Source organism: Haemorhous mexicanus, chromosome 8 (assembly GCF_027477595.1).
Source record: "Haemorhous mexicanus isolate bHaeMex1 chromosome 8, bHaeMex1.pri, whole genome shotgun sequence".
In the NCBI taxonomy this organism is placed as follows: Eukaryota; Metazoa; Chordata; class Aves; order Passeriformes; family Fringillidae; genus Haemorhous; species Haemorhous mexicanus.
In genome coordinates this window covers 25902597-25917373 of record NC_082348.1, presented here as the reverse complement: position 1 = coordinate 25917373, position 14777 = coordinate 25902597, and the positions used below count along the sequence as shown (strand labels likewise).

At 40.0% G+C, this 14777-nt stretch overlaps 1 protein-coding gene across 2 annotated transcripts in view; it reads right to left on the bottom strand.

Annotated features, from left to right (window-relative positions):
• The window catches only part of CREB1 (cAMP responsive element binding protein 1), a 38350-nt gene that overhangs the window by 10017 nt on the left and 13556 nt on the right, over positions 1 to 14777 (bottom strand). Inside the window, exons 2-6 of one of the 2 annotated variants that reach the window (XM_059853289.1) lie at positions 9368 to 9489; positions 5932 to 6078; positions 5427 to 5527; positions 2494 to 2636; positions 894 to 1076 (exon numbers count right to left, since the gene is read on the bottom strand). In XM_059853289.1, coding sequence (XP_059709272.1) covers positions 894 to 1076; positions 2494 to 2636; positions 5427 to 5527; positions 5932 to 6078; positions 9368 to 9481 — 688 coding nt within the window. In that variant the 5' untranslated portion in view covers positions 9482 to 9489. The remainder of the gene's footprint in view (positions 1 to 893; positions 1077 to 2493; positions 2637 to 5426; positions 5528 to 5931; positions 6079 to 9367; positions 9490 to 14777) is intronic. The other variant, XM_059853290.1, reaches the window with a different exon arrangement.

Genomic DNA, 14777 nt, shown 5'->3' with positions numbered 1-14777 from the left:
GCTTTCTTTTACTTTATTAATTTTAATCTTAGGAGTGTGTTAATTTTGCCTGAGCTCATAAAAAACCACAATACCACCTAAAGAAATCATATGACCTTAAGAACACAAAAACCCAAAGATCAGTGCAACAACAGTACTGTTCTCTGCTATGCATTTTTACTGATGCCTGGTAAACTCTTCACTGGATAACTCTCAAATCAACTACTTCACTGTCATAGAAGCAGGGGTACATTTCTGTTATTTTCAATAAAAATTTGGTAGTACTCCTGAAGTTTTAATAAACCAAAGTATGTATTTGGATACAGTAGGTCCCCACAACTTACTCTAAGCAAAAGTAGCTCTGCCAAGTTGAGGGTTAGACCAAATGATCACTTAAGGCACTCCCCTAAATTGTTCTATGATTCCAAGACTCACTGATTGAGTGACTACTTACAAAAGTCACAGTAGGAAGAAATTATGACTTGCAATTGAGAAAAGGGAAAAATTACAAATAAATTAATGTGCCCCTTTAGAAAGAATCAAACATCCTTCTGTCTTTAATGCTTGCTTGAAATTTCCTATTGTTGCACATATGGGAGAACTCAGAATCTAAAGTGGTATTAGTTTTTGCAGAACATATAAAAAAACTGTGTGGACAAAATGCACGAAATACAGCATGGAAAAGCAAAAATAAATATATTAAACCTCAAATATCCACAGTTTTACCAATCTAAAAGGGAAAGGCTCCAAAAAATATGACAAGCAGATTTGTCCAGAATTTCAGTAATTTTATGGACTTATCTGTGCCAAAGCTATTAATTCTGTTTCCTGACACATTTGAAGGACTGAGGCTGGCAACTTATATCTGCACAGAGAAAATGTTACACAGACTGAGTGGCTGTGAAGTTTCTCACCTTGTACAACAACTTGGTTGCTGGGTACGAGTATCTGCTGTCCATCTGTGGTCTGTGCATATTGTAAAATGGTGGTGCCGGGTTGGGTTGCAGCTGCATTGGTCATTGTCAACGTCTGGAGACCTTGTACTCCATCTGTGCCATTGTTAGACAACTGGATTGCTCCTCCTTGGGTGATGGCAACTGCAGACAAAAAAAATCAACCCAGCATTTAAGACACTAATTCACTCATTAACTTACAGTATTAAACCTAGGTATGGAAGAATAGTGATCTAAGCTAAATCCTTTGAACCCTTACACACCCCCAAAAACAGACACATGGCTTCAACGTACATGAAAGAAATCATCCTTTGAAAGGTAAGTTTTCAAATGTTTGTAAGGGCCAAAACCCACAGCTAAAATACAAATTAGTTTCTCTAATAAAACAGAATTACATGGAAGAGCTACAACCCACCCCCAGGGAATACTTTTTAATTTGTTAAGATTTTCTTCTTGGTTGGTTTAGGTATTTTTCTCAGTCCTTAGTTTTCAGTCTCATCTGAAATTCCTCTCATCTTCTGTGCTTCATGCCCTTCAGTCTCCTCTGCTGCTAGTGCTATCCATCTTGTGTTTCACTTTCTTTTTAATTTGGCTTTTTTTTCCTTCTGATTGTGTCCCCCCTTCTCTACAACTTCCTCAGACCCTTACTAGCTGTTTTATCATTCATAAAGGGACAGTTTGGTTCAGGCAGTCTTAACTTTGCTGTTTCTTTCCTTTCTTTCCCTCAATCCTGTCATACAGGTATACTGGGACATCACCTCTTCTGAGTCACAGAATTCCACTGTATTCCTATAAACAGACACCCCAAAATCTCATGTGTCTGCACACACAGTTATTGTACAGTTATAACAGGAATCAGAATGAACCACATCCATTTCAATAAAATTAGGCAGGGTACAAAGCAAAGGGGTTAAGGAGTAAACAGAGATACAAAATTTTCAAGAGATTTTAAGAGATAGCTGTAAACAAGTAGTTCTTTCTCCCTTTTGTATGTGTTGTATACCTCTCCTACTGTATGGTTAGTGTGAGACAGCAAGTGTCTTATCTTTGAGGCCATATCCTCAATCATTCTTCAAGTCAGAACACTGTGTCTATAAAATCTAACACAGAAAACATATACTTATATGACATATATTAACGTTGTCAACGACCTTATTTTTTCAGGACTTTCTAAAAATGTAATTGCAGATCGTAACGTTTTTTTCTAATGATGAGGTTACAGATTTGTGAGCAAGTGATCTGCCAAGAAAAAAAAAGAAACTTCTGAATTCCCCCATCTAGTTCCTGAAGTGAAGAAGTTTATAATAGCATTATGGTTAGTTCCTGTTTTGCCTCAGGATGCATGAGCTGCACCAAGTGGCAAGCAGTCCCAGAATGTTAATCAAGCCTTTCAAACACTTACAATAGAAATGTGTTCAAAAGGCCTGGTTAACAGTCAAAATAAAGTGATCTTTTTTTCACCTCCTGCTTTGTCCTAGTCCAAACAACAGTTACAGAAATAACAGCTCTTCATCTTCTCATCCCCACTTACTAGCACCACTGAGAAATTCAGACTACATACTGTACTGCCCACTGCTGGTTTGGTAAATGGGAGTTGGCACCGTGACAGTGGCGATGGCAGGTGCTGCTGTTTCCTCTTCTGACTTTTCTTCTTCGATCCTTGGCACTCCTGGGGCGTCTGAGGACAAGTCATTCAAAATTTTTCTGGCAAAGACAGTGTGTTGTAGAGATTTTAATAAAAATTGGGGGAGAAAAATGGTCTATCTGATACACAATGCTGGGGAAAACTGTGAAGTGCAGCAAGCCAGCAAGGAAAATATGAGTGGAGAATGAAAACCACACACTATCTTCAAACTCTTATTGGAGAGGATTGTTCAAAATGCCAAGCACTGATGGGCAGGGGAGCCAGCACAGAACAGCTGTGCTTGTCAAAACCCATGATACAGCTAGTACAACCTTTCCCTTTTCTTCAGAGCATGTTTCTCTCATCCATTTTTATTTGTTTTCTGCTTTCAGCTATATAAATATTTGGGGAAAAAAAAGTCAGAACCTGTCTCCTCATTTACATTGGGGGAACTGCTCCATTTCAAAGACAATAAACACCTCAGCCAGAGAGCTGAGTACCAAGGGAGTTAGCAGGAATGCTTGCAGAGAGCCAGCAGTTCATAATTTAACACCTGCCAGGGAGACAATACCCAGTGTTTGAGAACAGTCTCGCAGTTATGTTCACAGATGCCCTGCCTGAGAAAATTCATGGGTAAAGGAAAGAACAGATTGTTTCATGATTTCCATGAGCTAATTATCCAAAGTCAAAACTTTTAAAACATCACTGCTACAGGTCCCACTGAACATGACTGTAGACTGAGCACAGCAGTCAATTTGCATCACTGAGATCAAACACTGTCCTTCCTCAGAGGACTCAAGCCCTTTTCACTGCTGGAATATTCTATTTTGTCACTGCAAAATGCAGTAAATGTCCTTAGGTAAAGGGCAATATTTTCTGTAAGTCTCCTCTTATGTTTTCCAGTGGACTGGCAAAGGAACTCAATGGCAAAGCAAACACAGCTGTAGACCCCAAGTTCCAAGACAGCACTACTCTCTTAGACAAGCCTCCTAAGGCTGTGGGAGCCAGAACACCTCTGTGAAGCTATCTGGGGAGGGCAGTCATTCTGCTCAGCAGCCTGACAAACAGAGCTTTGCTGCTGCTGCTTTGACTTTGTGTGCATGCAAGAAACCCCAGCACTGGACAACACTGTATGAAGAACCACTTGGACAAATAAAAATTCCCATCCAAAGAGTTTGCAATCTAGGTGTTAGATCAGAAACTAGTGAATGAAACAGATGAAAAAAAACTGGAGAGAGCTGATGATAAAGAACAAAATCCAAGGAGATTAAAAAAAAAAAAAAATCACTTTTTAACCTCATGTCATTATTACATTGTGGTTAAAACCTACCTTTGCCATCATAAAAATGGATTTAAGGTAAAGGATAAGGTGGCAGCTTACAAATACAGGAGCTATGAACTGATGGGACACATGCTGTACTTGAGTGGCAGAATCACAGAGGAGTTTTTGTGGAAGAGGTATAGCTTTCAATCCTGTGAACATACCTGCACCTATCTTATTTTGGGGTCACTTACAGCAGGCTGAGTAATGCCAGCTGGGAAGTCTCTAAAGACAGCAGTGGTCTGGCTCAGCCTTCCTGACCTAACCAACACCAACTTGGAGTCTGAGCTGCATATACAAGTTTTACAGCCAACAAACGTTGCTGTGTCACCACAATCTGGTTTGAAGACAGAGGCTGTGTTGTGGCACCAGTGCATGCAGAAGAGTCCACCTCAATGAGAAGTCAGCATGCACAAGCACCCTCTTCTCAGTTTTGCTGCTTGTTTCCTTAGCTCTGTTTTCTCACCATATACAGCCACTCTTCCATATATAGTAAAATCAAGTGTCTTGCTGCAGAAGCAGACTGAAGGGAATCTCTGGCAGCCTTGAAGTTAACACTGCTTCTCACAAATAAAAATATATTTCCAGATCTATTATGGCTAGGGATCTTCAGCAATGATTTTCACTAACTTTGGCAGAACAGCCTTGAAGGCTGCTGGACAAGGCAGACAATCTCCCAAGTGCTAAAAAAGTACCATGGTTGAGATATGCTCAGGCCCACAGCCCAGCTTCTATTTCCAAGGCTATGCTCATAAAGAAAAAAGGAGCATCTGAATTTTCTAAAGCAGCAGGAACTCACAGGTCACTTAAAACCTACTGAACCCCAGAGCTGTTCCTTAATGCTATTTAGCATATTTTCAGAATGAAAGTGGGATTTAGTACAGACACAAAAAGCTGTACAAAGGCTTAATTAATAAAGTAACATGACACACCACGTGAAGGAGAACCTCAGCTGGCTTTGCCAGAGGTATTTGCCATGAGAAAGAGACACTAGATACCTTTCACTACATTCTACTCATATACTGACTTAACTTTAAACACAAACTATTTAGCTCAAGCAGAAATTCTCTCTGAGCCATGGAACATCACAGCTCCCTTAAGTCTCATGGGAGAAAGGAATTAAGTTTGATTGCTGCTAGCATTTCAGCAATAATGAAAGCCAGTAGAGTTAATTTTTTGCAGACTACAGATTACACAGAAGTCCCTTTTTGCAAAGATTCAGTGTATTTTGTATATTAAGTATTCATTAAAGCTATTTCTAAGGCATCTATCACAATGATACCTCAATTTTCTGAAATGTGGAAATTAGCATATTCTCAGCTCACTTCTGTCTTAATTGAGTGTAACTGCTGAGGTTTCTTCCTTCTCCTGCTTATCTCTTTGCATCCTATTCCACAGATATATTCCATACTCCAATTGCAAGACATGATAGAAGAGAGATTTCAGTCACATGGTAAATCTAAAAATAATAAAAATACAATCCCACTGTTTGTATCTCCATGTCAACACACCCATCCATCAAGAAATGCTTCTGCTTTAACCTCCATACCTGTAGGAGGGTCGTCTGGACAGAATTTCTCTTCGTTTCTGTGAGTCTGTGACACTGTCTACTGATTCCTGTGAATCTTCACTTTCTGCTATAGTGGAGATCTGTAAATAAGAACAGCAATCAAATTTAACAGGACATTTCCAATGCCTTCCTTTTTAGGAAATGTTGCCATCCTGTGAAAAACATCACAATGTAAGTGTTCTATCTAGACAATGACCACAGTCAGTGATCTACCCATCAGAATGTTCTTTACAATTTAAATACTCCAAGAAGAAAACTGAAACATTAATACCATATGGCTTTTGCATTCCATGATGTTTTGTTCTGATCCATTGCAAGGAAACAAAGATTTTTTTTTTTTTTTAAAGTAAAATTTAGGGAGAGAATAAGTAAACGAAATTAAGGTAGCAGAAACATTTGCAAACAAAAAATACAATAGTGAAAAACCATCAATTTATAAATAATGAGGTAGATATGGGGGAAATTGCCAGGAAAATGTCAGTACCTGAACTGTCTGGACCTGTGGAGACTGAATAACTGATGGCTGGGCAGCCTGAATTACTCCATGCACTTGAACCGTCTGCCCATTGGGCAGCTGAACTAAGGTCACCGTGGGTGCAGAAGATGTTGCATGAGCTGCTGGCATAGATACCTGCAAAGAAGAGACAGTGAGCATGAATTAGGTTATTGCAAAATCTCCTTAGTTCAGTATTTGTTTTGGTGAAAGAACTATGTCTCTTCTAGACCCCAGTCAGATGACCCAAATGTTTCAGCGTCATATAAAACCCCCCTGAACTGCCTGAGCCCAGCACCTGACCTACTTCACAAAATAATCTAATGCAGAATTTCTGCAGGCTCAAACATAATTTGTAAAATCACTGACAAAAAGAAGAAAAACACAACTGCCTCTATTTTGAGGTAACCTGATACAAATACATCATTACCTTTCACTTACTTCACTTGGATACTGCTCAGACTCGGGTGCACTCCTACAGACACTGCTGAGTCAGAGGCAGAAACATATGGGAGTGGAGCTATTTTTGTTCTCACTCAGGAAAATGCAAAGAATTTGCCAGATGTAAGAACTTAACATTTTTAGGGAATCATACCTTTCACTTTCTACAGATTAAGACATATGAGTAGCTGGCAAAGTGCACGTAAATGAAGAAAACTGACCATGTGTTCAGACAGAAAAACCCCATGAATTTTCAGTGGAAATAAGTATTTTGCAGGCAGTCACTGTGATTATTGTGCAACAGGTCAACACAAACTCTACTTTCAAGAGTTATTTCTATGAGGAAAAATTGCCCATGTTTTAAACACAAGTGTTTCTCCAGCACAGACCTGCAGCCATGCCAACAGGGAGACACTGATGAGCTCAGCATGGCACATTATGGCTCGGGCTTTGGGGACAGCAGTAGCCACACACACGGGGCAGTCTCACCCTGGCAGGTCAGAGGACCTACTCTGGGTAGCTGAGTGTCATGCACCAAGGCTGCTCCATGGCTGGGCCCACACCCAGTGCACATCCAGAACTTCCAGCTGTCTGCTGACAGGATGCCTGGGTTGGGGCTGAGGGCTCCTGAAAGGCTGCAGGGTGCAGCACACCCTGCCCCATGGCCTCAGGGAAGGACTGCAGGCAAGCCTGAGCTACTCTGGCAGACCTCAGCCAGGTCACAGCTCACTGACTCGCCAGTTTTCTTCTAGACACCCACGTCTGGAAAACCTAACGATGCTCCAGGGTTCAAGAGCATTTAAAAAAATTCGATCCACGCAGCTGCAGTGCAAGAAAGGGCTGCACTGCTGTTCCACCTCATCTCAAAGGGCTGCTATGCACAGGATGCAAAAGGAAATCCTCTGCTGTCCCTGCGAACACGTGATTCTCAAAAAGCTGCAATAGCTCATCTCTGAATTTTCATAAACATCCACCACTTACAACGAAATCTTGTTTAACAACAAAATTAAAGGGAATTACATGCAGACCTCTCTCTTCCACAGCTGTCTCTCCCTAATCCACCAATTTGCATTTGCTTTTACCTTCCTTTTTCAGGAAAGCAGATGCAGCATTACATGGTGCTACTTAACTTGCATCTGAGAGAAACTGGGCTGAGATTAACATGAGAGCCCTTTCCTCTGACAAATTATATTCCTTTGCCAAGTGACCTTTCTTAATAATGCATGTCTGACTAAACAGTCCTTGGCAAAGACAGCAAAGCTGATCAACTGGAGGCCACTGTGGTTGGATTAAGCCCACAGCAGAGTGTAACTTCCGCACATGGCTCTGACTCATACCTTGTGGAACTGGGACGAGTTTCCTTTTGCCTCTGAAAGCTACCCTGAACTCACTAAAAAAATCAGCAATTAAACTAAGCTTGCAAGAGGGGTGACCTTACAAGATATAATGGAAGAATTATAGTGATATAATTATTTAGATTTGGCTAAGCCTCTGAGGGCACTCCCTAACGCCAAACACTGCCACTTCATTAATTAAAAATATCATAGTAACATAACACTGATGTGAACAACACAAGGAATCATGTTTAGACTGTTTTATCACCTCCACAAACTCTGCACAGGCTGGGGGAAAAACCAGATAATATAGTGAATGACAACATGGTGGTTCACGTGGATTTTAACCATACTTGTAGAGTGTTTTCTTACTTGGAAAAGTCTCATTCAAGTACTGGGGTAATTATGTCCAAGTAAAGTGCATGCTACCCACTACATACTTTTAAGTTCAGCTCCCTGGAGGTTAGTATGTTAGCACATAGATGTAAAATATTCTTGATTCTCTGGACTAAACCTTAAAGCACATCAAGTGAGCAGCAGTTAACCGGTTTTCCAGGAGGAATAAACTACTTCCACTCAGTTCACACTGAAGTGTTATTCACACCACCTACATCCTGTGCCTAAGTTAGATAGTGAGAAAACTGCCCAAAGAGGCAAGCTGGTGCAGGGCAGCTGGTGGCTTGTAAATTCACACTAGAGCTTCACCCAACCAAATCACCCTGTGCATTTAAACAGCTCCAATCCCTATACCACCACTTGAATGGAAATGTACCAACTACAGAGGGCAGGACTCGATTGGAAGTCTCTGGACTACCAAAAGGTGCAATGACTTTAAAAAGACACTAATCATTTATAGAAACTAAGTGATTTAACACTTGTGCCACTTAAAAGACACTCAATTCCATAAACTATGAGATCAAAATCACCTGCTTGGTCTTTGCAGACTACAATTAGTTTTCAAATTAAATGGTTACAGAAGAGAGCCAAACATATTCTGTAGCCATTCATACAATGGGGTTGCTTCTGCCAACCATCAGTGTATTCAAAAATGAAATCCAAACCCAAAATCAGAGATAGAGCTGGGATTGTGTTTCTTGTCTCACCAAAATAATTTGGGGACAACAAATTATCTACTACTGTCTCTCTAACTTGCCAACAATTCTGTGCAACTCTGGAGACAACAGGGTAACATGAGCTGTCAAGTGCCAGATTGTTCCACTTGATTGTAATGCTCATAATATTAATCCCATCTGATAAAATTTTTTATTTGCTGCATTATTTATCTACATATTTGCTTTCTTCAGAATTAAACTGACTACTACAGACAAGTTTTTAACAGAAAACACACACAGCAAGACAGTAGATTACAAGTATTGAAATGAATACCTTTCAGTGGTGTGGTTGTGGTAAAGAATACTAGAAATATTTTTATTCATTACTGTGTTAACATTACACAATTTACACATACACATTTCTCCAGAACTAACCCAGCCTACTACTCTACTGCTTTAAAAATGTGAAGACAAATATTATAAGAACTATACATCACATGTGGTTCAGAATGGTATCAAGAGAATCTCTCTCAGCCCCATGAGCAGACATTATCCCTCTTAAAAATATTAACCATAAGTAAAACTATATGATTTTTATACCTGGGCTAACGTTGCAATCTGTGGTTGTGCCTGTACTGTCATCTGTTGGGTTTCTGCCTCTGTACCGGCTGCATCTCCACTCTGCTGGTTCTCTGCTCCAGATTCCATGGTCATTTAGTTACCTACAATCACAATATTTGTCGTAAGTCTGGGTTGGTATGCAAGTCCATTACTCTTGGTGAATCTGGCAGTAATCACTGCAGCTGCATTCCCATTACTACATACTGGTTTAATTTGCTTATTAAATGTTGCCAAATTATTAGTATTCAGGCAAATTCTTTTCATGCCAGGTGTTTGCCTCAGGTTGATTTTTCTGCGTGTAATGTTTCTGAAAAACAAGTCCAGTCTCCTCCAACAATGAGAACAGGAAAAAATGCATTTTGCTCATCCTAACAAAACCGAGCAATTGCACTCTGATGACCTAGTACCTCTGCAATTTGGAATAAAGACCTGTCAGTACGTCAGGAAGGGCACTCCCTCAGTGCCAAGGTGACAACATGTCCTGTTACAGCCCTCCCTCTCCCCCCAGCTGCAGTCTGCAGATATCCAACAGCAATTGTTCCTGTGCTGGGCGCTCAGTTCTCAGTTGTCTTTGCCTGAGCTAAATAAGCAACATCTCCATGCAAGTGCTTTCCATCACCACACTGTGTATGGCTCTACATCACAGCAACTTAGCCTCTTCCACCCAGTGATCTTAAAGCCAGTATACAAAATGATGGAAGCCATTTCTACTTGAACCTTACTGCAAATGTTTTTATACTTAGAGGTACACATTAGTTTGCCATGACCTAAGTTTTTTATTATATACAGCTCCTAATACACTGATATTTCTAGACACTAACTGAGCAAACCTAGATCACCAGAACATACAACTCTATAAAAAGAGGTTGCATAACTTCCAAACCATGCACGTAGGCAGAGTGCAATGCCTGTTAAATTCTGCACCGATCTGAGAAAATCACTTTTCAGTTCTTTAAGTACTGATATGAAAATACTTGATATTAAAAAGAACTTCAAAATGCAAGGAAATTATACTGCAATGCTACTGTATTATACAGAACTCCAAATACCAAATATTAGGAATGGGAATTACCACCATAGTCACAACATTTATTCTGCGTACCACCCTGTGCTGCCCAACCTATTCTGGCCTCTGGCTACCCCAGGGCAGCACACCTCTCTTCAGAGGTGGTCCAAAACAACCATTAGAGCATTTCTGCTTTGGGAAGGGGTCTGGAGGAAGAGGATGCTCAGAGCAGAAGAAAGGTGGAAAGAAGCAAAAATGCCCCTCTCCTTCCCTGGCCCTCTGAGGAAAAGACTTAGAAGCATCAAGACAGGTGGTGGTACCATGTCCACAACTCCAGACATTTCATTTTAAACACAAAGTCAGGGAAGCTTCCATTTCAATGCAAACTATACCTCAGTGTTACAGGAAAGAGAATACCTTTTATACTGCCTAAAATAGCAGAGTCACACTTCAACCCTGAATATGAAATGTCTTACAGTAAGCAACTGATCATCAAGAAAGATAAAACAGCTTTTCACAGTAGTAACTGCATCCTACATCGAAAGAAACCAAGTCAGTGTATATGAATCAAAATCTGTACATTTACTCTTGAAAGAGACCTTTAAATGAGTTTGTGTGTGTGTGTCAATAACGAAATGTAAAGTATCAAATATTTAGTTCTAACATCAGTAAAGAAGGAAAAGAATTAAACCTGATTTTCCTTGAAAATTAACAATAAAAGAAAACATAGAATTTTTTTAAAAAGCAAATTAAACTATTCTAAGCAGTGGAATTTTGTTATGCCTCTCTCTCTAGCCAAGATTTCTGTACTACAAACCAAGTCTTTCCCATGCTGGGTTTCATATTTCAAAAAGCACACAAGAAAACCCATGCACTATTAGTATCTGCAACATGTTTTTTACCAAACAGCTTTTAAAGACTTAATTACAACAATTTACATGGTTTTCTATTCCAACTTTAACACATAAGTCACATTTTAACACTTAGTCCTTCATGCTATATGCCCATTTTTCTTTTGAGTATTCTGTATTTTGAAAACTACAAACCAGACTAGCCATAGGTTTCCCTTTTAAATTTTACCATTATTTTTAATATTTCTCCAAGGTAAGCAAATCAACAACTTTTTCCCAATTCCATGCATGTATCATGGTGACTCCAGTCGAAAGACTTCCTCACTGGAACCATTTCAGAAGCAGATCTTTCACATCACCAACATCTCCCAGCCAAGTCTCTCCAAAGAACTTTTGAACACAACTTTCCAGCTACAAATCCAAGTATTCTGCAACACTAATAATGCTTTTGTTTGCTGATAGAAATTGTGACTCCAGCACGGAGTGAATTAGGATTAGAAATGGATGCAATGTGCAAGTATCAGGTATTTAGCAATGTTCACAGAGGTAAACGTGTTGCCAAATTCCTGCTGATAAATGCAATGTTTTCCTAGGAAGAATTTCCAATCCTCTCATACACTATTCAGCAAAGGTCCTCTGTCTTTACAAGCTTGGCTTCCACACTTGCATCATCTTTTGCATATGTAATCAGCAAAAGGATTAACTGTTTGAGATACTCCCTCTTCTACAACACCAACATTTCAGAAACCAAATTCTCAACATGAATTGCAAACACCTAAAAGGAACTTCCTCATTTCTTAAGAACCAAGCAGTGCAGGAAGCTGGCTGCAAGATTTACATATTGACACATGCAGCTGAAGTGAGCTTCCAATGACCTGCAGTTTTCTGACAAGCTCTCAGTCTCATGTTATTTATAGGTTCTAAGGACTCTGGTTCAATTTGGCTTGTACTTATACATCACAGTATTTGAATTCCAACAGCTTTACAAGTAAACTTGTGGGAAAAAAGAGGAATCAGATTTTTGAGCATCAAGGCATCATATTCCAGAGACACTGGCCACTGCACAGTTCAACGGTTGGGTATGATCCAGATTGCCAGGACGTACAGGACCATGCACACAGAACACACACACTAAGTTGCATGTATGGGTAAGGCCATGACAGCTGAAATAAAGGTTGCCAATTCCTACTCTTGCAATTTACAGTGAAAAGATGCTTGGTTTGAAACCTTAACCTCCCAAACAAACAGAGATGAATGCCAATCTGTACATCTCCTTTCTAAGCTTTCAAGCCCCTAGTCCAGACAAGCTTTGCTGACATGTATCCCAGCATCTTTCTGTTCTTGTGGGTGCCACCCCCTCCTTTTATTCCTCCTGCCCTGTTCACAGTGGCCCACCCTGCTCCCTGGCACTGATTTCCCTGGCAGGCACCACACCAGGACTTCTCAAATGAAGACAGGGATCTGAAAAGTGTCCTAGTGGGGAACAAGTCTCCAGGGCATGGACAGCATATGGGAGCCAAGGGAGCACACTTCTCATTTCTCCTTGCTTCCAGGCTACTTTCCAGCTTGTCAGGAGAGGACACCCACATGCACATACTTTGAGAAAAGATTAGTTACTGCAGTAATGAACCAAGTATTCTAAATGAAACTAACTGAAAATAATAGCTATTAACAACCAGAGTTGGAAAAACAGACACTGCTTGCCTAAAACGTCCTGGGTATGAACTCTGAACACCAGAAAGCTGAAGAAACTACCTGCTTAGAGATGGTTTAACTCATGACTTTTGTAGACCACAGCTTTCTTCATTAGTTCAAAAGTGGCAGCAGTATTATATTTACTAATGCTTTTTCCTAATAACTTACTTACTAATAATCTCAAACTCTGGAAGCAAAGAGCCAAACAGTGAAACATTCAGCTGAGGATGGGGATTTATTTTAGCTAAATCAAGACTGGGAGAAAGGAGTTCAGCAGAGGATAACTAACTGTCCCAGCTGAATTTACACCATGACCAAAGAAGACAGATTCCACTAAAAACAAACAGTTGCAGAATGCAACTGAACTACACACAGTGCAGAAAAATCCAAATAAACCTGTCTCCTTAGTAGCACAAGGCTGGAAGGGGCACTTAGCTAAGGACTGCTGCAGAGAGATCACTTCAGATTTCTCCTTGACGTGCATTTATGACAAGAAAAGCTACAGAGTTAGACTGCAACAATAACAAGAAACAGGGTAATCTTGAACTCCTGTATTTGTGCAGCTGGACCCTACACATCACCAGGATTACAGTGCAGAGACTGGGAGTCTGTATTAAAAATGGGTTCTGAGGAATTTGGGTATTCAGAGAAAGCAAGTATTTAGGGCAATGAAAACCTGTTTTATGAAGAGACTAGATGGATTTTTATTATTTATCCCAGAAAGGAGAAAAATTTTTCAAAATTATCTAGAAAATATATTTAAACTATTAACAGGGTAAGTAAAGTATAAACATGCACTGTCTGATTATAAAACCAGCAAAGCTTGAAGATGTCAAATTTTAAAATTTAAAAATGAAAAAATAACAAAATATATTGAAAATTATGAAAACTGACACTTCATGTACTGCATAAATGGAACAATGATGCTACTGATAAGAAATTTGTTAGGACTTACACATGGGTTAGACAGGCACTTGGGTAAAAAGAATATCCAAGAATATGTTGAATTAGTACTTTTTTTCATGCCAAAAAAGTGCTGAACCAAAAGGAAGATAAAAACCTAATGAGTCGGGATTTAAACTGATTTCTAATCTTTAAAAAATCAAATAAATGCTTTTATGAGTAGGGAAGATTATATCCCATGTGATTTTTGCAGGTTCCAGTAGTCTTTTGAGGTACCTACTGATCTTCACTATCTTGAAGACAGGATGCTGAACAAGGTGCTACAGGTAATGCTAACTCCTGTAATCCCAGTTAATTGAAGTGACATCAATGCTGTGCACCCAGAGCACGAGCTGTTAGTTAGCTCCCCTCCCACCTGCCTAGAGTCAGGATAAAATAGAATTGTCTCCCAACAGCTCTCATCTCATCTTCTTCACCCCTTAGTATCCTTCCCTTGGGATGTCTGGTCTGTCTGCTCTATTTTGCTTCCCTACTTCTTTTTCTATCTCCGGTCTGATTTACCCCCCTGAATTTTAGCACACCTCCTTAAGATCAGGCTCTGCTCCTTGGTTTCCCCTTGCTCACACAGGCCATGGAGCTTTCCTGCCCTGAAGACAGGCTGCTTTTCATCTCCCAAGGCAGACTGGAGAAAAGAAAGGTGGAGATCCTTTCCCAAACACCATCAAATCCAAGAATGAAACCACACTGTGGCTGTTGAAGCAGATAAAACTTCCCATCCAGTTTCATAATCAAAAGTCCTTAACACCCCAAAGCTTTCTATGTTTTTCAGTGGACAGCTGGCACAGTAAAACATGGAACCTTTCCTTGCAAGCCCTTCTTTTCTCTCTTCATTAGCATGGTGGTGGCAATTGACTGTCAGAAGCTCAAGCTCACA